Here is a 20,984-nt window from a genome sequence, read left to right on the forward strand (position 1 = left end):
ATATTTATACCCACAATGTAGTAAATAATGATGGGAAATGCATTCTCCTAATTTGCTGTGTGAACTCAGAAAGCACTAAAGAATTAACAACATGGGTCACCGAGGGACCAAAATTCCTTTCTATTCACATTAACTTTTCGCATGAAAAGTTTCAAATATAACTCTAATAAAAAAATAGAGTTTTCAAGGCAAACTTTTCAGCATAATTTACAGAAGCAGATTTTTTTTTTAAAGATTTTATTTATTTATTTGACAGACAGAGATCACAAGTAGGCAGAGAGGCAGGTAGAGAGAGAGAGGTGGAGGCAGGCTCCCTGCGGAGCAGAGAGCCCGATGCGGGGCTCGATCCCAGGACCCTGGGATCATGACCTGAGCTGAAGGCAGAGGCTTAACCCACTGAGCCACCCAGGCGCCCCAACAGAAGCAGATTTGAATAGAAGTCTCGATAACCAAACTAATACTAAAAAATACAATTAACTAGCAATTACCTCCCTTTTCTACCTTGATATTAAAATATAGTGGCCTTAGCAAGAGGCTGAAATGCCATTAGGAGTCCCATAAGCATGAGGGACAAGCCAAAGAGATAGAAAATGTCTCTTTCACAAATTCTAACATGTTCAGATTTAAATGAAAGGGGTTGAAAGGGGGTTATGTTAATGCTTTTTATTTGTTTTCCATTATAACTCTGAGTGGGTATGAAATACTTGAGAAATTTTAGAAAGTAATTCTGCAGAACTAGTGTGGCCATGACCAGGATGATCACACTGAATTTTAGGAAAGGAGTTGAAATGGTTCCCACAAAGTACTACTGCCCCTTTAACAAGTAGATGAGTCCATTGTGGAGAGAGTCAAGATGCTACTGTCGTTGGTATAGAAAGGGTCCGATGCACTCCAAGATCTGCTGACATGGGTTGGACTACATCTTCCTACTACTCGTTCCAGCATTCTTCCAACAGATGCACACGCTGTTTCTCCCTCTGAGAAACAGCACATGGAGTCCAAGCACTTGATACCTGAATTTGTTTCAGTAAGCTGTGCCTTTTCAGTATTTGTAGGATGGAGCTGTCGGTCAAATACTTTCTTCACGATATCAAGAAATAGACACGTAACAACCATGAGTATTATGGCAAACCAAGCAGAACCACTTGATAGGAGTTGAATAAATACAAAGTACATATTCTGGGAGCCCAAAAATGGCCAGAGAATCCCTCCATAAAACAAAGAGAATATAAAATAGAATATAATAGATCCCCAGGTAACAAGATGGTTGATCCAGGTCCAAAAATGAGTTTCCAAAGCCATCTTTACTGTGACTGTAATAACCATGACTGTGAAAACCAAGGTGCCAAATGTCCAGTTTCCAAACATCTGGCCATTTCCAAGCAGAGATATATCTTTTCCTATTAGAAAATAGGATCCAAAAAAGAAAATAAAGGCATGACTGTAACCCAGGATGGTCCAATAAAGAAATGTTTTAATGCTTAGTTGATGGTTTTTACTAATGTCTCGATAGAGGGTGGGCTTGCTCTGTAATACATGAGGATCTATATGCTGTTCCAATAGACTATATATCAGAATAGGTAGGGAAGTAAAACAAATATTGTATAAAGTCAGGTACACGCTGTCATATAGTGTTTGTTGAGAAAACAAACAGTAGAACTGATATAAAAATTGGGGTGTGATAAAGCACACATTCTTATAAAAAAATACTGTACAAGGGTAGCTATTCTAATATAATAAAAATGACCATGAACAAAAAGCAATTTGGAGAGGAATTTAAATCTAGCTATTGCATAGTCACTATTTCTTGCAGCTTGTCTTCCTTCTTTACCCATGATTCCTATGCCGACATGTGCTTCTTGTATCATGCTTACATCATTAGCACCATCACCAACAGCCAATGTTATAGGTTTCTCAGGTGAGATTTTTATCAGTCTTATGACCTTTGCTTTTTGCAGTGGTGCCATACGACAGCATAATACAGCTGAACAATTTCTGCAAACTTCCATAAATAGTTTTTCATGCTCCCTGAGTGCAAGAGACAGACTGGTCCCATCCACCACCAGCCCGTGCTGAATCACATGATCCTCTTTAATTCTTCTGGCAAGCTGCCTCAATTGTTCAGCACATTCGCCATCTGATTTCTGGTTTACAAGCTCAAGGATGTTCATGGTTCTGTGAAAATGTCCACATGATAAACTCACACTAACAGCTGTTTCATGTTTATCACCAGTTAGTACCCATACTTTGATACCAGCCATTCTCAGTGCTTCAATAGTTTCTCGAACTCTATCTTGTAGCCTGTCTTCCTTCCACTGCTGAAGCTCCAAGTAGTATCAGGTCTTTCTCTATGAACTGGAAGACATGTGCCAATTTCTCTTCCCGTTGTTGCAAGGCAGTCCTGGCTTCAACAGACGTCTATCTATTTCTTCATACTCTTTAGATGTCAAATGCTTATAGGCCATACACAGAGTTCTTAGCCCTTTCAAAGCAAATTCATCTACATGAATTCTGGTTTTTTCTATTTCTCCACCTACACATTTAGGAAGAATTGATGATTCGGCTCCTTTAGCAAATAAAAGCTTCTCACCTGAAGGTGCCTGAACAATTACACTCATTCTCCTACGATCTGAATCAAATTCGAGAATATGAAGCAGTTTGTACCGTTCCAGTTTTCCAAGTGTTCTAACTTCCATAGTTTCTTCAGAATTGCCAATAAATACAATGCCAATTCTTGCAGCAGCTTCCACTAGAGCCTTTTCATCTGGTGAAGACGCATAGTATTCCAATTGGGAGGGTGCAAAGTTGGATTGCCAGGGACCATCACCAATGCCATCAGTCTGAACATTGCTAATCTGTACAGTGTGACAGAGACTGACTGCTTTAAAGAAGAGATCATGTTCTTTAATTAGCTCAGTTTCATTTTCTGGACTGGTTCTAAAAGACGAGCTGGTTGTAAGATGGGATAAGTTGTTAAGATGGGATAAACTATTAAGATAAGATAAGCTTCCTTCTGAAGAGTCTGGTGTTGGTCCTTCAGATACAAGTCTACCATTGATTTCTTGGTATTTAATGCCATTAATTGAACATTCCCGAAACTGCATCTCATTTTCTGTCAGTGTACCAGTTTTATCTGTAAACACATACTCCACCTGTCCAAGCTCTTCATTCAGATCAGAAGTATTGACTTGAGCTTTCTGACCTGATTCTTCATGATAAAGATCAAGATCCCAGCCAATGAAAAATGATCCAAGAAATTTCTGCATTTCGACTGTCACATATAATGAAATTGGAATGATGAAATTGTAGAGTACCAAAAAAGCCAGGAAGTCTGAAATGAATCTCAGAATCTTACTACTATTTCTTTGATGTTCTGTTTTTTGGTTATACCAAGGTTCATCCCATTTTTCTTCAGCTTGCCATGTATATTTCAAGATAGTACTGATGATGGCTTCAGAAATAAGGATTATTAGATAAATTATCAAAAATGTATTCATTGACTTTTCTACTGCAGATCTTTTCTGTGACTTGCTCTTATAATTTAATGCCATCTTAGTTTCCATTCCAGTGTAGATAGCAACTCCAAAAATTTCTTTTGTGTTTTTTAACCTGGCTCCACGAAGCAAGAGACTCTCCGGCCCCAGAGGTCTTACTATTTCTTCCATTTGTTGAGTTATTATCATTCGTCCCATGAATCTGTATAAGTCTGCTTCTGGTTGCTGACATTCTATCACAGCTATGAGTGTGTCCAACTGGCAACTGTTTGTAATAGTGCTGTTTCTGGAACTGCCACATGTGTCTTCAGGTTAGTTTCGCCATCCAAACTAGCAGTTGTAACGTGACAAGAACCATCAAGTCGATCTGAGGATAGAAGCACCAAATCTGCAGGAAAAATTTCATCTTTGGCTATTCGAACAATATCACCCACCCGAATGTTTTTTGATCTAGTTTTTACAAGGCCACCACTTCGAACAACATAAACAGGAGCTCCATTTACTTCATTATCTGAGTTATGTCGTAACCAATCTTCATATCCCTGCTTAATGGCAGTTACTGTTATCCCAAAGAATAATGGAAGTCCACTGGTAATTGGACTGGTAGGTGTATCAATCATAAGCTGAACCAAAAATATAATAAGAAAATAAAAGTTTGCCACTCTTCTGAATTGTTCAAATAAATTTTTTGGAACAAAATTCCACACAGTACACTTAGATGAAATGATCCGGTTATCTATAAATTTCTGAGGCGTGTAAAGGCCATTCTGGGGAAACCTGTCGGCTATGTAAATAGTTTTGTGTCACTTTGATGTGGTGGGTCAAAACCCAGCTGCTGCCCGACCCAGCGCCACATGCCCCCGCCGTCGCCGTCCGGGTCCCGCGGGACGCGGGGGCCGAGGGGCTGCAGGTGGAAGCTGACGAGCCAGAGGGGAAAGCGGGATTGCCCCTCTGGCTGAAGTTCCGCTCGCCGCCGCAGCCACCTCACTCCCCGCGCCGGGTCCCCATCTCGCCGCGCCGGGTCCCCATCTCGCCGCGCCGGCTCCGAGGTCCTAGAGGCACGGCTCCGGCGCCGCCCCCGCCCGGCACAGCCGAGCCTGCCGCCGCGCCGCAGCCACCTTCATTATTGACCGTTGTCACCCGAAGCCAAGATTTTATTTTTTAAAAATAATCTCTACACACAGCATGGGGCTCAAACTCACAGTCCCAAGATCAAGAGTCGTAGGTTCTACCAACAGAGCTGGCCAGGCACCCTTAGGGCAAGTTTCTTTGTAAAAGTGGGAATGATACATAAGATCACCAGAGAAAGAGGGTATAGTAAGTTGTCTGTCTTTGAGAATGCAGTTTGCAGATTCAGATGGCATCCAGAGGTTCCCAAGACAGCCTTGTCGCTGAGAGCCTGCCTCTTGGTAACCAGGGATCTGATTTTGAAATTCAGATTAAAGATGTGAGCCCAGACAACACCCATAGCCCACTAGAGCCCATTCTTTCCCACATGGGCTCTCTCTTCCCTCTTTCCCATCTCTTTTTCCAATCACCTCCCCTGAAATCTGCCTTTAGTCCAGCCAATGGATGGCTGACTTGAGCAAGAGTTCTACTGCAACAGCATTTCTCTGACTGAAGACTAATCTGGAACCAGTCTGTTGGAATTTCACTGGTGACCTCTGACCCCAAGAACAATTAGGTGTCCCCCCCTCCAACAGGCACCATGACCCCAAGCTGGGCTTTAGCTTTAGCGTCCTGAGTACAGACTCACCAGGGACAGTATGACCAACTGTTGGCATTCACTCTACACAGAGGTTGTGTGTTAGGGCTTTGAGAAAATTTTAAAGACCTTTTTTTCCCTCCCTTTGATATTTATTTCACCTGAGTGAGAATGTTGGCGAGTATTGCTAGATCCAGGATTAACCACTGTTGGTGCCAGAAAGAAAAAGCAACATTTTGGATTTTCTTAGGTACTAAGCAAGACTGTCCCGAGGCTCCTTATCCTTCTTGTGTGGGCCGAGCATTGACTGAGCATCTCCTTAATCAGCAAAAGAGAATTCACCAAAGGACACTGGAGCCCCAGGGTTACTATAGCTTTTTATATAACTGATGACAGCATTTGTCATTTTCAGGGAGCATGGGAAAGAGAAAAACTTCTTATCAAAAAATATCAAGGACCCATGAAAGCCATCTTCCACGTGATACCACGTCACGGGGACCCCCTGGTCCTCCAACCGCTTCATATAGAGCAAGGCGTCATCGTGGAGGATGTCATGCTCACAGCTTACCACGAAGGCTGCAGGAAGCTGAGCGATGGTCTCATCATCCCTGAGCAGAGGGGCATTTTCTATGTCGAAAATATGTTTGTTTTCCAGGTAGGCAGCCTCATTAAAAGGGCCGGGAAACAGAGGTCGGTAGCAGGGCTTTCTGAATCTGCTGGGAATGTTGTCCGAGCTGAGCCACTTCCGGTACTTTCTCCAGACTTCCGGGGGTATGAAAGCACCGCCCAAGATGGCGTCCCACAGTGAAAGTCGATAACTATATATTTGAACATACGTATCATCATGAACTTCTGGGAGAGGAACGGGACATTTCGGTTCTGCAAGTGGGACGGCAGCTGCAAATTGATGATCTGGGTAACTGGATAAACCAAGACCTGGGCCCTGATCTGGGGAAGATCTGATCTGCCCACCAGAGCCTGGGTGATAGAGGCCACATACCCTCCCCCAGTGCTATCTCCACATAACACAACGCGGCGGGGGGTCCACCCCATAGGTTTTCAGGGCCTTCAAGAAGTGAATGGAGGCGTTCAGACAGTCTTGGTGAATGCTGGGGTAATGGTGATCAGGAAGCTTTCGGTACCTGAGAAGCAAGCAGGGAACAAAAGCATAGCGGTGTGAACAGCTGCTGGGAGCCATTTTACCTGTGTCCTCGACTCCTCCTTGCAGTACTGTCTCTGACTAAATCCCTGAGAATGGCCCTGATAGGAAGGGATTTTTATCCCCCTTTTATGGAGATGAGGATGTGAAGAGCCTCCCCTTTGTCTTCGAGGCAGGGATTCTTGACTCCAACACTAGGCTCCGTCTGCTGCCAGGAGACGCACACACCCCACACAAAATTATGCAACTCAAAAGCTATTTGAAGTGGAAGCAAAACAACCAGTAATACCAGGAAAGGCAAAGGAAGTTGCTGTTCGTCCCACTGGCTATCTGGAGAGGAAGGGCTGAGGGAACTAAAGCTCAAATAAAGGGTAAGTTTCTTGGGGTGCCTGGGTGGCTCAGTGGGATAAGGCTCTGCCTTCAGCTCAGGTCATGATCTCAGGGTCCTGGGACGGAGCCCCGCATCAGGCTCTCTGCTGAGCAGGGAGCCTGCTTCCCTCTCTCTCTCTGCCTGCTGCTCTTCCTACTTGTGATCTCTCTCTCTCTCTCTCTCTCTCTGTCAAATAAATAAATAAAATCTTTAAAAAATAAAGGGGAAGTTTCTTTCAGGAAGAATTTTATTTTTCCTTCAGAAATCTAATGACCAAGGTTTGTTCTTACTAATGACTCAAGTAGCTGTCTTTCCTTCAGGGTTTGGGGAAAAGGGAGCAGGTTGGAAGGCACCATGAGGGTGAAGGTGAGGGAAGGTGGGCAGGCAGGAAACAGACACTGTTCTGGCTATGGGGAGCATCCAGAGGGCTGCTCTGAGTAAACCCCCAGAGTATATCCCTTCATGGGAGTTCAAGGGCAAAGAGAAAGGACTTTAAAATGAACTTCTAGTTGTGTACACCACAATAAAATATTATATGACCATGAGAAGGAAGGAAATCCTTTTCTGAGAGAGAGAGAGAGAGAGAGCATGAGAGCAACAGCGGGAGAGGCAGAAGGAGAAGGAGAGAGAATCTTAAGCAGGTTCCATGCTCAGCACAGAGCCCAACATAGGGCTTGATCTCACAACCCTGAGATCATCACCTGAGCCGAAATCAAGAGTCAGATGCTTAATGGATTGTGCCACCCAGGCACCCCGTGGATCTTTTCAACTATCCAGAATAACAGTATCCTAAGCAATTTCCTGCAAGTTTTTCATGCAGGTGTTCCTTAACACTTTTATGTGTTCAAGGAGTATTTTCATTACCACAAAGTTCTTCTCAGATGTAGATTCTGACAGAAACTCTTATCAACGGTATTTTAGGACCCAGTGCTGAGCTGGTCAGGAAGTATGTCGAGTACCAGAAAGACATTGCCTTCCTCAATCTCATGAAGAAGACCAGAGGTGTTCTATAAATTGCTTTAAGACACACAGATGCACTGTCTACTCAGCCTGGGGACAGCCAAGACTTGAAAGGCCTTGAGTGTAGAGGTTGAATCTAAAAGAGCAGTTTTTAGTTTCTTTCACTTGCCTTCTTGAAACTGTTGCCCAGTGTCTTCTTGTGTCTTGAGACATTCCTGGCATTTATCCCTGCAGTTAGTTAGTTGTTTTGACAACACAATAAACACGTGCAGAACCATCACCCCAAACAACAGCCAGGACCTTTACCATAACCTTCAACCAACCCTGTAATATCCCCACCAGCATCTTATCTCACTGCTTTCCCCATCTGAGAGAACAGTTACCTTGAATCCTGTATTCATCATCCCTTTTCTCTCCTTTTAACATAGTTTTATAATGTCTATACATATTCCTTACAAATATTCTTTTGATTTTGCCTTTAACTTGATAAAAAGAGTCTCAGGCTTTATGTAATTAAAAAAAATGTTCACTTAATTTTATACTGCTAAGATGCATTCACATTCTGGGGTGTCCTCCCAGTTCATTTTTTAAATAGTTATGTAATGTTAGTAAGAGAAAGGATAAGAACCACATGATCCTGTCAATAGATGTAGAAAAAGCATCTGATGAAATACAGTATCCTTTCTTGATAAAAACCCTCAACAGAGTAGAGATAGAGGGAACATATCTCAACATCATAAAGGCCATATATGAAAGACCCACAGCTAATATCACGCTCAATAGAAAAACTGAGAGCCTTTCCCCTACGGTCAGGAACGAGACAGGAATGTCCACCTTCCCCATTACTATTTGACATAGTACTGGAAGTCTTAGCCTCAGCAGTCAGACAATAAAAAGAAATAAAAGGCCTCAAAATTGTCAAGGAAGAAGTCAAACTTTCACTGTTTGCAGATGACATGATACTCTATGTATAAAACCTGAAAGACTCCATCAAAAATTGCTAGAACTAATACATGAATTCAGCAAAGTTGCAGGATATAAAATCAATGTGCAGAAATCTGTTGCATTTCTATAAACCAATAAGGAAGCAACAGAAAAGGGAATCAAGCCCATTTTCAATTGCACCACAAACAATAAGATAACAAACTAAGCCTAACTAAAGAGGTAAAAGATCTGTCCTCTGAAAACTATAAAACACTCATGAAAGAAATTGAAGAGGACACAAAGAAATGGAAAAACATTCCATGCTCATGGATTGGAAGAATAAACATTGTTAAAATGTCTAAACTACCCAAAGCAATCTCCACAGTTAATGTAATTTATCAAAACACCAACAGTTCTCACAGAGCTAGAACAAACAATCCTAAAATTTGTGTGGAACCACAAAAGACCCAGAATAGCCAAAGCAATCTTGAAAAAGAAAGGAAAGCCGGTGCCATCACAATTCCAGACTTCAGGCTTTATTACGAGGCCCTATTCATCAAGACAGCATGGTACTGACACAAAAACAGACACACAGATCAATGGAACAGAATAGAGAACCCAGAAATGAACCCACAACTCTATGGCCAGCTCATCTTCAACAAAGCAGGAAAGAATATCCAATGGGAAAAAAAGACAGTCTCTTCAACAAATGGTGTTGGGAAAACTGAACAGCCATATGCAGAAGAATGAAACTGGACCACTTTCTTACACCACACACAAACATAAGTTCAAAATGGGTGAAAGACCTAAACATGATACAGGAAATTGTCAAAATCCTAGAGCAGAACACAGGCAGCAACCTCTTTGACCTCAGCCACAGCAAATTCTTACTAGACATATCATCAGAGGCAAGGGAAACAAAAGCAAAAATGAACTATTGGAACTTAATCAAGATAAAAAGCTCCTGAACAGTGAAGGAAATAATCAACAGAACTAAAAGGCAGCCTACAGAATGGAAGAAAGTATTTGCAAACAACATATCTAAAAAAAGGTTAGTATCCAAAATGTATAAAGAACTTATCAAACTCAGCACCCCAAAATACAAATAATCCAGTTAAGAAATGGGCAGAAGACATGAACAGACACTTTTCCAAGGAAGACATCCAGAATGCTTACAGACACATGAAAACATGCTCAACATCACTCATCATCAGGGAAATACAAATCAAAACCACGATGAGATACCGCCTCACACCTGTCAGAATGGCTGAAATGAACAACACAAGAAATAATAGGTGTTGGTGAGGACATGGAGAAGGGGGAATCCTGCTCCAAACTTCGTGGGAATGGGAACTGGTTCAGCCGTTCTGAGAACAGTTTGAAGTTTCCTCAAACAGTTAAAAATAGAACAACCCTATGATTCCAGCAATTGCACTACTAGGTATTTACCCAAAGGATATAAAAATGCAGATTCAAAGGGGGTACATGCACCTGCAATGTTTACAGCAGCAGTATCTACAATAGCCAAACTATAGAAGGGATCCCAAATGTCCATCCACTGGTGAATGCATAAAGAAGATGTGGTGTATATACACAGCAGTCTATTACTCAGCCTTAGAAAGGAAGGAAATCTTGCCATTTTCAATGACATGGATGGAGCTAGCATCCATGGGTGGATGCTAAGTGAAATAAGTCAGTCAGAGAAAGACAAATACCATGTGATTTCACTCATGTGGAATTTAAGCAACAAAACAAATGAGCAAAGGGGGGTAAAGAGAGAGAGGCAAACAGAAACAGACTCTTACTTACAGAGAACAAACTAATGGTTACCAGAGGGGAGGAGGATGGGGGAAATAGGGGACAAGAATTAAAGAGTGCCCCTGTGGTGATGAGCACCTGGTGATGTGTGGAAGTGTTAAGTCATTATATTGTACACCGGAAACTAATAGTACATTGTACTGTACTAGGTTAACTAACTGGATGTTAGTTATGTATGTACGTTAACTAACTGGAATTTAAATAATCACTTTTAAAAAAAAGGAGAAAAGAGTCTGTTTTTTGATCTGTGTCTTTTTTTCCATTGTTCACTTGTTTTGCTTCTTAAATTCTACATGTGATTGAAGTCGTATGGTATTTCTCTTTCTCTGGCTTCTATCCCTTAGCATTACTCTCTAGCTCCATCCATGTTGTTGCAAATGGCAAGATTTCATTCTTTTTAGAGAGAGGGAGGCAAGCCATAAGAGACTCAAAGATAGAGAACAGACTGAGGGTTGATGGAGGGAGGTGGGTAGGGTGATGGGGTAATTGGGTGATGGGTATTAAGGAGGGCACTTGTGATGAGCACTGGGTGTTGTATGTAAGTGATGAATCACTGATTAAAAGAAGTTAAAAGTTAAAAAAGATGTCATTCTTTTTTATGGTTGAAAAAAGAAAAAAAAATATATATATATATCTCACATCTTTATCCATTCACCTCTTGATGGACTCTTAAGGTTGCTTCCATAATTTGGCTCTTGTAGATAATGCTGCAATAAACACAAGGGCACATATATCTTTTCAAATTAGTGTTTTCCTATTCCTTGGGTAAATACCCAGGAGTACAATGACCAGATCATGGGGTAGTTCTATTTTTTATTTTTTTCAGTAACCTCCACACTGTCTTCCACAGTGGCTGCGCACAACAGTCTGGAAGGGCTCTTTTTTCTCCCCACCCTCGCCCACACTTGCTTCTTGCCATGATTTTTCACGCACTCTGTGTTGATGGGCGTTTGGGTTGTTTTGGGTTTTCGCCCTTTTGAACAGTGCCGTGCCTGGGTCCGTGCGTGCACGTGCAAGAGTGCCTCTTGGGGGTTAGGGTCTCTCTCTCTCTCTCTTCTACAAACCAGCCACGTGCTCATGCCTGCCTTCTCCCACCCCTGTGACCCCCACTGACTTTCTCCAGCAACTCACCCAACCAACAGCAGCACGGAGTCCGTCTCCAGGACCGGCAAACTGCTCAGGCTGTGGAAGAGGTCTGCAAGAGTAGAACTGGTCACAGCAGCAGCCACCCTGAGTGGCCTCTAGGGATGTCATCCCTGCCCACCCCCACCTCCACCCCTTCCTGGGACCTCAGGCAGAGCCTGTCAGTCGTGTCGGTTTTCAGCTTTGGGTGTGATGTTCTCTTTCTGTCCCTGTTCTTGCCTCCTCTGCAGTGACTCTGGGTGGCTCTGCCTGGGCAACACAAAAAACCAGACCACATATCAGACACGTGACATCTGCCCCTGGTTCCTAGATGTTGGGGCTCGGATGCACCTCAGGGACTCACCAGCTGCAACATTTCCTTTTACAGTGGGGGTAGAGGGGTGGGGACTGAGGACCAGGGAGGACCAAGACCAGGGAAGGGAGGTAGGCCTGCCCTAGAATGTTAATGATAATTACACACACGTACATACAGATATGTGTTACTAAGAAATAAGCAATGGAGGGATGGGCCATTGCTATTAGCCGAGTGGTACCTCTGAGGTTCTCAGAGGACAAGTCCATTCTCAACAGTACATGAGCCAGGCTGGCACAGTGCCAGACCATATATGTACCACATAAGCCTCTAATTCAGTGGGGGTCCCCCTTGGTTCTGCATAGTTGTACCAGAGAGTTTTTCCAAGTCCTGATGCCCAGGCGGAGCCCCAAACCAACCAAACCAGTGTCTCTGGGGCTGGGGAAGGAGCAGCAGAAGCTCCCAGATCACGCCCACGAGGCCAACAACCGGGAAGTTGGGAATGACTGATCTGACCGAGAGAAGTGATGGGTTGGGGGGGGAGAGGGGGTCAGGGGGTGCAGGCTTCATTGACACCACTCAGGGGAGGTGATGGAGGAGAAGTCACATTGGATTGGGGAGCAAGCAGCTCCTAAGGAGGCCTCCACCCTGCTCGCAGATCAGCATCACCTGGGAGCTTTTTTAAAATGCTGATGCCTGGGCCCCACCACTGAGCTGGACAGCGGCCTGGGCAGGACCTGGGTGTGGAGATGACTCTAAAACACCCCGGAGGCGGGACAGGGGGTGGGTTTCAAAGCACAGCCTGTGTGGAGACGGCGGCTGGCCCTCCCCACGCCATTTCCCCCGCTTCCCTGCTCTGTGTCCCTGGGACATCACTTCCTTTCCCTCAAGCCCCTGTTTCGGGCTTTGCGCTTGCGTTCCCTTCCACGTAGACCTAACAGGGCAGGAGGCGAGGGACGCACCTGCCCTGGGCGCCTAGAGGCTCAGCAACCAACATAAATACTGCTTTAGGGAATCCAAGTAAATGCCACCAGGATCCATGATGAACGGATTTCCCTATGACAATCTCAAGTAGACGAGAGCCTGCCTTGCCTTTGTACAATTCACCCGCCCCCGTTGGATCCCACCGCTCGATGAACGCTGACCGTGTGTTCATCATAGGACTTTTTTTTTTTTTGCATTATTATTGAATTTTCGAATAACCTGCATAAAAATATTATTAATCTTGAAGACTGTGTTTCTCGGTGCCCCTTTCAACAAACAGCCCCCCACCCCAGACTCTCTTGCCTCCCCGGTCCCCAGAGGGTGTTTCCCAGCCTCTGTAGGGCCGGATCTTACTCATTGGTTGCTTGGGCCTGGGCTCAAATTTTACTTTTTGGAGAGGCTTTGTCAGGAAAGACTAACGATGCATCTAAATCATTCTCTATTCCATCTCCTCGTGCTCTCACTCTGTGAAATGACCCTAACTTGTTCGTTTTCTCTTTCACTGCCCGGCCTCCTCGTTTGAGTAGGCTCCATGAGGGTCTTCCTTGTTCTCCACTCGGTTCCCTAGACCTGGAAGAGAGTCTGACACAAGGTAGGTAAATACTCAGGGAATATTTGCTGAATGCGTCCTGGCTTTACTTTTAGAAATAACATCGTGGCCCGCGGAGGAAGGCTAACAGGCCTAGCCCCCTAATGGGGTGCTCCTGGAGGCCTCTGAAAGGGAAGAACTGTCTTGGGGCTGCTAGGTGGGAGATAACCATCACGGACCTCTGAAGGAGGAGAGCATCTTGGTAGCAAATGAGGCTGTTGTTATTTCCACCACCAGGTGGCAGTACACCCTAATTCCAGGGACCTCGCGGGCGTCCAACCATCTGTCCATCCTTCTGTCCATCCATTTGCGTGTTCATTCATGAACACATCCTTTCACCCGATTATCCACCCATCCATATTCCATATTCATGCACCCAGAGAGTCATTAGAAAATGTAAAGCCACAGGCAAGGCATTGGGGAGGAGACAGAAAAGAAAACACAAGTCTTCTGGGCACGCTTGGAGTTTCCATTTTTAGGTGCAGAAGAGAGACCGTAAATAAGGAAGCACGAGAAGGAACCAGATAAATTCAGACGGTGACAAGTGCCATGAAGAAAACGTAAAGGGATGATGTCAGGGATGGAGACAGGGGCATAGCACTCTTAAGGGATGGTTCCTTAGGTAAGGTGTTCAGGGAGGCAGCTCTGAGGAGGGAGTGGAAGGACAATCAAGGACCCGCCAGTGAAGCAAAGCCAGGAGGGGCGAGACAGCTTTTGGGGAGGCCCAGACAGCAAGTGCAGAGTATTCAGAGTTAGGAGGAGCCGGGAGTGTCTGGAACACAGGCGAGCCATGTAGCTGCGGCTGCAGGGAACTGCTTTGGGAGGAGAGAGACCCAGGGAACCTGGTCGGAAAGGTGGGCAGGGGCCTCCAAAGCTATCAGGGCCTGAGAGCTTGGTTCCATCTAAGGGCACTGGAGAGCAACCAGCAGGTTTGGCACAGGCCTTGGAAGCTCCGGCTTTTATTTCCTTAAAAGCTCTTTCTGGCTGCCAGGTGAGGAACGGACTGAGAAGCAACAGGAGAAGCAAGAGGGTCAAGGGGGCAGGCAAGAGAAGATGGGGTCTTGGATCATGGTGGGGTTCAGAGCCTAGGAGAAATGCATGGGTTTGGGATGCAGTGTGGGAGAACAGCTAGGAATAGCCAGTGGTGTCAGTGAGTGGTGAGGGAAAGAGGAATCAATACCCCAGTGCCCTCCGTGAAAGCCCGACTGAGACACAGCACTAGCCTCACCTTGACCGAGAACTATTACAATACAGAAAAGAACACCTTCTATATAGATATGCACACCATCTGCTGACGTGAGCCCAGAGCCCTTAGTCTGGGCTCCCTATAAAAATCCCCAACTGCTGATTCCTTTAAGTTATTCCAAAAAGGCTCTCATGGGAAGGGTGGCCAAAGCTGTGCACATAGATGAAGTTCTTTTACCCAGGCTCCCCATGAACCCGCCTCCTCCAGGGAAGAAGATGATGCCTCGCCGGGGGCCAGAAGACGCTGCCTTGGGCTGGAACAGCCTCACAGGTATGGTCCCCAAATACAGGTCAGTTACCGTAAGCCTATCGTCTTTCTTTATTCTCACAAAAGCTTGCAATAATTTGAGAAATCTGAGCATGGAGCAAATTCCCAACTTCTCAAATATTTCCGCCTGTTGGAGGTAAGAGAAAGAGGGAAACCGTAGGAGAGGTCAGGACCCATCTGGATTGCGATGACACCTGTCACCTATAATTGTGAGGATGTCTTTGCAATCTCTCATTTGCCTCATCCACATGGACACTGGGCCCATCAGGAAGGACAGGCTCTAGGTTGTGTCCAGAGGGAGGGCTTGGTTTTCAGAATGTCCTCCCAAAAGTCTTTGATTGAATAATGGTAGGAATTTGCCAAAAAGCTCAACCACGTTTGGGCTGAGTGGTTCGTCACTGAATTGAACAAAGCCAGTTGTCCTAGGTAACTGGCTGGAACCCTCCTCTTCAGATCTCCAGCCTCAGATGGCAAAAAGGGTCATCACCTTGGTCTGCAGCTGCCATTGCCCTTGGGTTATGATGGATTCTTAAGCCATGTGTGTGTTCAACAGAAGACAGTAACCATTAGGGACATCTGCTGTTGACTCAGGAGGAGGGGGCAATGGCACAAGGCCATTCATTTGACACATGTGCATAGAATTCCACTGTTTTTAAACTAATATGGTCACTCTAGCTATAAACAAATGTCAATATATATCATGAAGTATAGTTACAAGTAATATTGCATGTACAAAATGCTTTCCAACCATTTTTGGATCATCTCTTCCAAGGAGCTCACATTAAACACGTGTCGTTGTCATAAGGAAAACAACACGAGATGATAATAATAAAATAAGAACAGCTACGTATGTGAGTCACATACAGCACACCAGGTGGTTATGAACCAGATTAAGCCTCTCAGCGACCCTTCTGAGTCAAGCACAGTTATTAGCTCCATTTTATGGACGGGGGAAACTGAGGCAAACCAAAGTCAAGTGCCTTGCCCGCAACGGGTAGGATGCAGAACATGTGTTCTAAACCACTAAAGTAGAAAGAGCTTGGATTCTGGAGTCAAGCAAATCTGAACTCAAGTTTTAGCTTATCACCAGCTAGCTGAATGGCCTTGGCCATTGCCTTCTCTGAGCTTCCGTTTCCCTCATTTATAAAATAAAATGGTGTCCATAACCCAAGGATGAGACTTGGGAATTAGATGTGACCACTATGTGGAGTGTCTCCCTGGTGGGTCCTGGCAAGTATGAGCGCCACCCCTTCTCTTACTCACACCCACTGTGTCTTGTCCCAGGTCCTCTGGGATACCCCAGTGCATTCCCCAGTGCATTCCCAAGGCTTCGATTTCTTGAAAGAGAACTCCAAACAAAACCATTATTTCCCTGCTTCAAGTGGAGGAGAACGAGGTGAGGTTGGCCCCCATCTCAGGGCACCAGATGTCTGTATTGAGACAACTTGGAACTTCGCCGGCCAACTCAGCTCTGAGCATCAGGACACCTCCTCTCAGTTCAAGTGGGCTCCAATGCTTGCCTCCTCCCCAGCAGTTTCCTCAAACTCCCTGTACTCATCCATGGCTCACATGGTTTCCTGGAGCCCTTCTACCTGCCCACTAGGTAGATGGATGGGAAACTGTCCTTCAGCTCCAAGCTCAAGACCACATTCTCATTGACTGATGTCATCCCTCCCACTCACACTGAAGGCTGCTGTCTCCTTGAGTGCCCTAAGTTTTCTAAACCATAAGGTTTCTTCAAAACCCCTCAAGGTTATATTACATGCTATGGCCACCCATATGTCTCCCCCCGCACCCAGACTGAATGCTTCTTGTCAGCATTTTGCTTGACATCACATCTCATTCATCTTTTTGCCTCCAACATCTAGAAGAGTAAATGTTTCAGGGAATTTGAACAAGACAGTGTGATGACAAGCCTTTCTTAGCATGACCTTCTCAAAGTCACTAGATATGGCTAGGTTAGATTTGGTTTGGTGTGGTTTTTCCAACCATGAGCCCATAGTTTCCAGAGCTGGTAATGTAGGACAAAGGCAAGGGAAGAAAAATTAATACTTATAATATAACTGTATCATGTATAGATAACTATAATAAATATATTGCTTGTAGGTAAATATTATCATCATCACATCAATATCATATTACTATAGTTATATTATAAAATTTCTTTTTTTAAAAGATTTTATTTATTTCCTTGACAGAGAGAGATCACAAGTAGGCAGAGAGCCAGGCAGAGAGATAGAGGGAAGCAGGCTCCCCGCTGAGCCCCAATCCCAGGACCCTGAGATCATGAACTGAGCTGAAGGCAGAGGTTTAACCCACTGAGCCACCCAGGCGCCCATATTATAAAATTTCTAATAATGTATCAGTAGTAGTATAAATGGGAGCATCAGCAGGTTAGGGACATCTGAGGTCCAGAACTTTAGACAGAGATTGAAACACTTTCACAAAATATTCTAGCAGTATTTCCCCTTTAAAATAAAATCCATAATGCTTGTTATATTGTTCTTTAAATCTTTTAGTAAAACCGCAAAATTATTACAGAATAATTTCAGGAAGTGCTCTGTCTCTGCCTTCAGGGACTTGACATGTATACTACCAATAATCTACTTACACTGAGCCCTTTCTACGCGCCCATACTGTGCCGCTCACCTGTTAATGCATTTCCCATTCAATCCCCTCATCACCCCTATAAAAAAGCATCTCTTGCTATCCTCATTTTTCAAAGGAAAAAAAATGGAGGCTCAAAGACATCGGGCCACAAAGCTAACAAGTGGGAAACTTGGGGCTTAGATCAAGGGTTGTCTGACACCAAAAGAAGGCACCTGATTTCTGGGCCATAAAATCTTTTTAGGCTTTTCCTCCTGCTCTTTACATTTCTTATTCCTCCTGTACCTGTTTGTCTTCCAGAACTGAATGAACCCTAACTACTTGGGCATCGTTTTCTTCATCAGCAGCACGCCGTGATGGGCAGTGTGTCCTGGGGGCACCCAGCCAGTGCTGGAGGGCCCAGGATGGGATGTCCCAAGTGTCTTCAGATCTGTGAAACCGGGCACGGAAACCTCTGGGAAGATGCAGGGGGAAAGCCAGCAGGGGGAGCCCTCGGGAGGTGCAGTCCACTGCAGACCCTTGGGAAGACTTAGCTCAACGTCCCATAGAAGAAGCCTGCTTTGCTCCTCCAACAGGAGGAAGGAAGAACTTCTCGTCACCTAGCAACAAGCTCAGCCAATAAGAAATGATCCCAGCCCGGGCCTCCATCTTTCCTCCAAGGGACTTTCACTCAAAGCAGCCCTCCCACTCCTCTGCTTCTTGGTAAAGAAGGGTTTCTGTCCTCTGATCTCTGGATTTGTCTGTGGTTTGCCATGACTTGGATGTCCCCCATTGCAATTCTTCTGCTCTTCCTGGATAAACCCCTCTTGCTGGCAGAATAACTGGCTGTGTTACTTCCAAGGTCTATCACTGCCCGTGTTGCGAGCGCCCCCGCGCGGCGGTCATCAGCAGGGCTGGCAGCTTGTGAGCGACTCTTGAAAAAACACTGAAGGTTGGAAAGATCTGGACTTTCCTGGGTCTCACATTACCCTGTAGTTCCATGTGAAATCACCCACTGGTCTGAGACAGGCGAAGTGCATGGCCAGGATAAATAAGAGGGATGAGAGCTTTGCACCCTCAGCCTGTCTTCCTGGAGCCAGTAGCGTTTCTGTAATTATAAACTAGACTTTTGCATATCTCGGAGAGTCATGCATATCCACAGTGGAACATTCCAGCAGCACAGAGAGATATTTTACTTCTTCACCAAACACAGTGAGCCCTAATGACTTCGTCTAAGTCTTTCACCAACCTCATGAGATAGACACTGTTGTTTCCCTTTCACAGGTGAGGAAGCACACACAGAAAGGTTAAGTACATGACCCAAGATCCCATAGCCAGGGCTGGGATGCACACACTGGCAGGCTGGTGGCAGCCTCGGCTCCTTACCGAGGCCTCTGTCCTCCTCTTCCTACAGTTGCTCTACCTCTGCACCTCCCGCCAGGTAAACAGCGTGAACTATTTGGCTGTTGTCCCCCAGTATTAGGATATCGGGGTTGAATCCAGTGGGCTATCTCCTATCAGATGCTGCAGCTCTAGGCACAGACTGGCCTGTCCACACCTCTGGCCCTGGCTCAGAGCCTGGCCAGCATGGCCGCTCTGACATGCTGGGTGAATTCACTTATGATTTGATCAGCAAATGGAAAGCACCTACTAGGCAGCAGGTCTGTGCTTATGGCCAGGGTTGCAAAGGTGGATGGCAGTCCCTGCTTTCAAGGAACCTTGAAGGGGTTCTATGCAGGGGAGAGAAGACCTATAGGCAATTAAGGGCATCAAGGTCAAAAGATGCTGTGGCTGAAGCCAGTTCATTCCCTGTTAGGCTGAAAGCCCTCTGAAGGAAGGGACCGGGTCTGAAATCCTTTTTGAATCCTCAGAAAGCAGCCCAGGGATGGGCACTCAGTAAGTGAGGTTGGAAGGAAGGAAATGGGGGCAGGTGGGAGAGAGGAAGGGAAGAGGAAGGGAAACAGAACCACAGACACAAAAGAGAGTGTGGCAAAGACTGCCTTGGGAGAGTCTGAAGAGGAAAGGAGGGGCAAGGTACAGGGGGAGAGGAAGGGAGCCCCAACCCATTACAGAGCCTGAGAGCAAACTCACCAAAATGAATATGGACAGGAACATGCAGTGCAGAAATCTGAACTTGGTGGGATGTTGCAACGTAGAGGGGATGTCTGCTGTGAGGAAGTGCTGAAGGACAGCCCAGAGGAAGACACCTACAAAAAAGCTGCCCAGAAGTGCCAGCCCCAGGATAAGCATGTTCCCAGTGCTTTGAGGAGCTGTTCCTCTGTGGAGCCAGCCTGAGAGCTTGCGTCAGGAGAACCTGGACTGGTTATATCAGCTGTCTCCTGCCTTCCACCGTTTTGGGACTTAGCCTTGAAACAGTGCCCTGACATGTCTTCTTACACGTAAACTCAGCTGAGCCAATAGGAGCTAGAAGGACTACTTCTCTGAAAAATGCTGGCACCAAGAAAACCAGTCATGCCCGTCAGTGGGTGTCTCGGTAGATGGGTTTTGCAAAGGCTTGGGCTAGAGCAGGCTCAAACAGTCCCTGCCAGTTGGGCATGACATGGTTGCCCAGACCTCTATGGCCTGATTTGTCAACTGTAGAATACAAGGCAGCCAGCTTTCCCAGCCAGGCTTCCTCGCCAGAGGGTGGCTACAGTGGGCAAAGCACATCTCTATCCAGTTAGTGGGCCCAGCCCCACTTTGACTGACACATGAGTCTAGGCTGCGGGGGGAGGCAGCGTAGTGGAGGGTCAAGAGGATGTACCCAGATGCCAGCCTGGCTGGCTTTGAATCCTGCCTTTTCGGCTTGCTGGCTCTATGGCCTTAGATAAGTTATATCTGTTCTCTGCTTCTGAGCTTCTCCTCTAAAAGAAGGAGATAATAATTAGCTGAAGACTTGTGAATCATGCTGGAAAGAACTTGAGTGTGCAAATATCCTCTTTGTCAAGCAAATCTTATTTAGCTATAATAAATAAATGTATGCACACTCAGGCATATGTAAGACTAACATAAATCGTTAAATATACAGCTCAAAGAATTTTCACAAAGTGGACACACCCAAAGACCAGCACCCAAACCAGGATATAGCACATCTCTAGCATGCAGACGGTCCCTTCTCCCCATCACCACCGCCCCCTCCCCACCTTTAGTGGTTAGCCACTAAAGGTAACCACTGTTGTTCCTTTAACAGCCAAACTCAGTTGGCTGATTTCTGACTTTTATATAAATGGGTGTATCTGCCACATTGTCGTCTATATTGATCAGTTCATTCTTTCTCATTCCTGCATAACATTCTGTTGTATGAATCCACCACAACTTTTTATTCCTTCTGCCACAGATGGACCTCTGAGTTTTTGCCCATTCTCGATTGATTGCCTCTCAGGTCCAAATGCAATTATTGTCTGCTTTGTAAAAATAGACCTGCTAATTTCAGTCTTTTTCCTCTGT

The 20,984-nt window shown here is 45.3% G+C and overlaps 2 protein-coding genes across 2 annotated transcripts; both read right to left on the reverse strand.

Moving 5' to 3' along the window:
• Window positions 1-429: 429 nt before the first annotated feature.
• Window positions 430-4,489, reverse strand: LOC125098744 (phospholipid-transporting ATPase IF-like). The gene is given in 6 exon segments (XM_047727806.1): window positions 430-1,706; window positions 1,709-2,309; window positions 2,311-2,411; window positions 2,414-3,754; window positions 3,757-4,293; window positions 4,296-4,489. Coding segments are annotated over 6 exon segments (3,525 nt in total). The 5' UTR covers window positions 4,351-4,489; the 3' UTR covers window positions 430-816.
• Window positions 4,490-4,676: 187 nt separating this feature from the next.
• Window positions 4,677-19,873, reverse strand: AADACL4 (arylacetamide deacetylase like 4). Its single transcript, XM_047727807.1, is given in 6 exon segments — window positions 4,677-6,009; window positions 6,012-6,240; window positions 6,242-6,341; window positions 11,562-11,625; window positions 14,862-15,078; window positions 19,629-19,873. Coding segments are annotated over 6 exon segments (1,260 nt in total). The 5' UTR covers window positions 19,788-19,873; the 3' UTR covers window positions 4,677-5,518.
• Window positions 19,874-20,984: the final 1,111 nt, after the last annotated feature.

The sequence above is a fragment of the Lutra lutra genome, chromosome 4, assembly GCF_902655055.1.
Source record: "Lutra lutra chromosome 4, mLutLut1.2, whole genome shotgun sequence".
Lineage (NCBI taxonomy): Eukaryota > Metazoa > Chordata > Mammalia > Carnivora > Mustelidae > Lutra > Lutra lutra.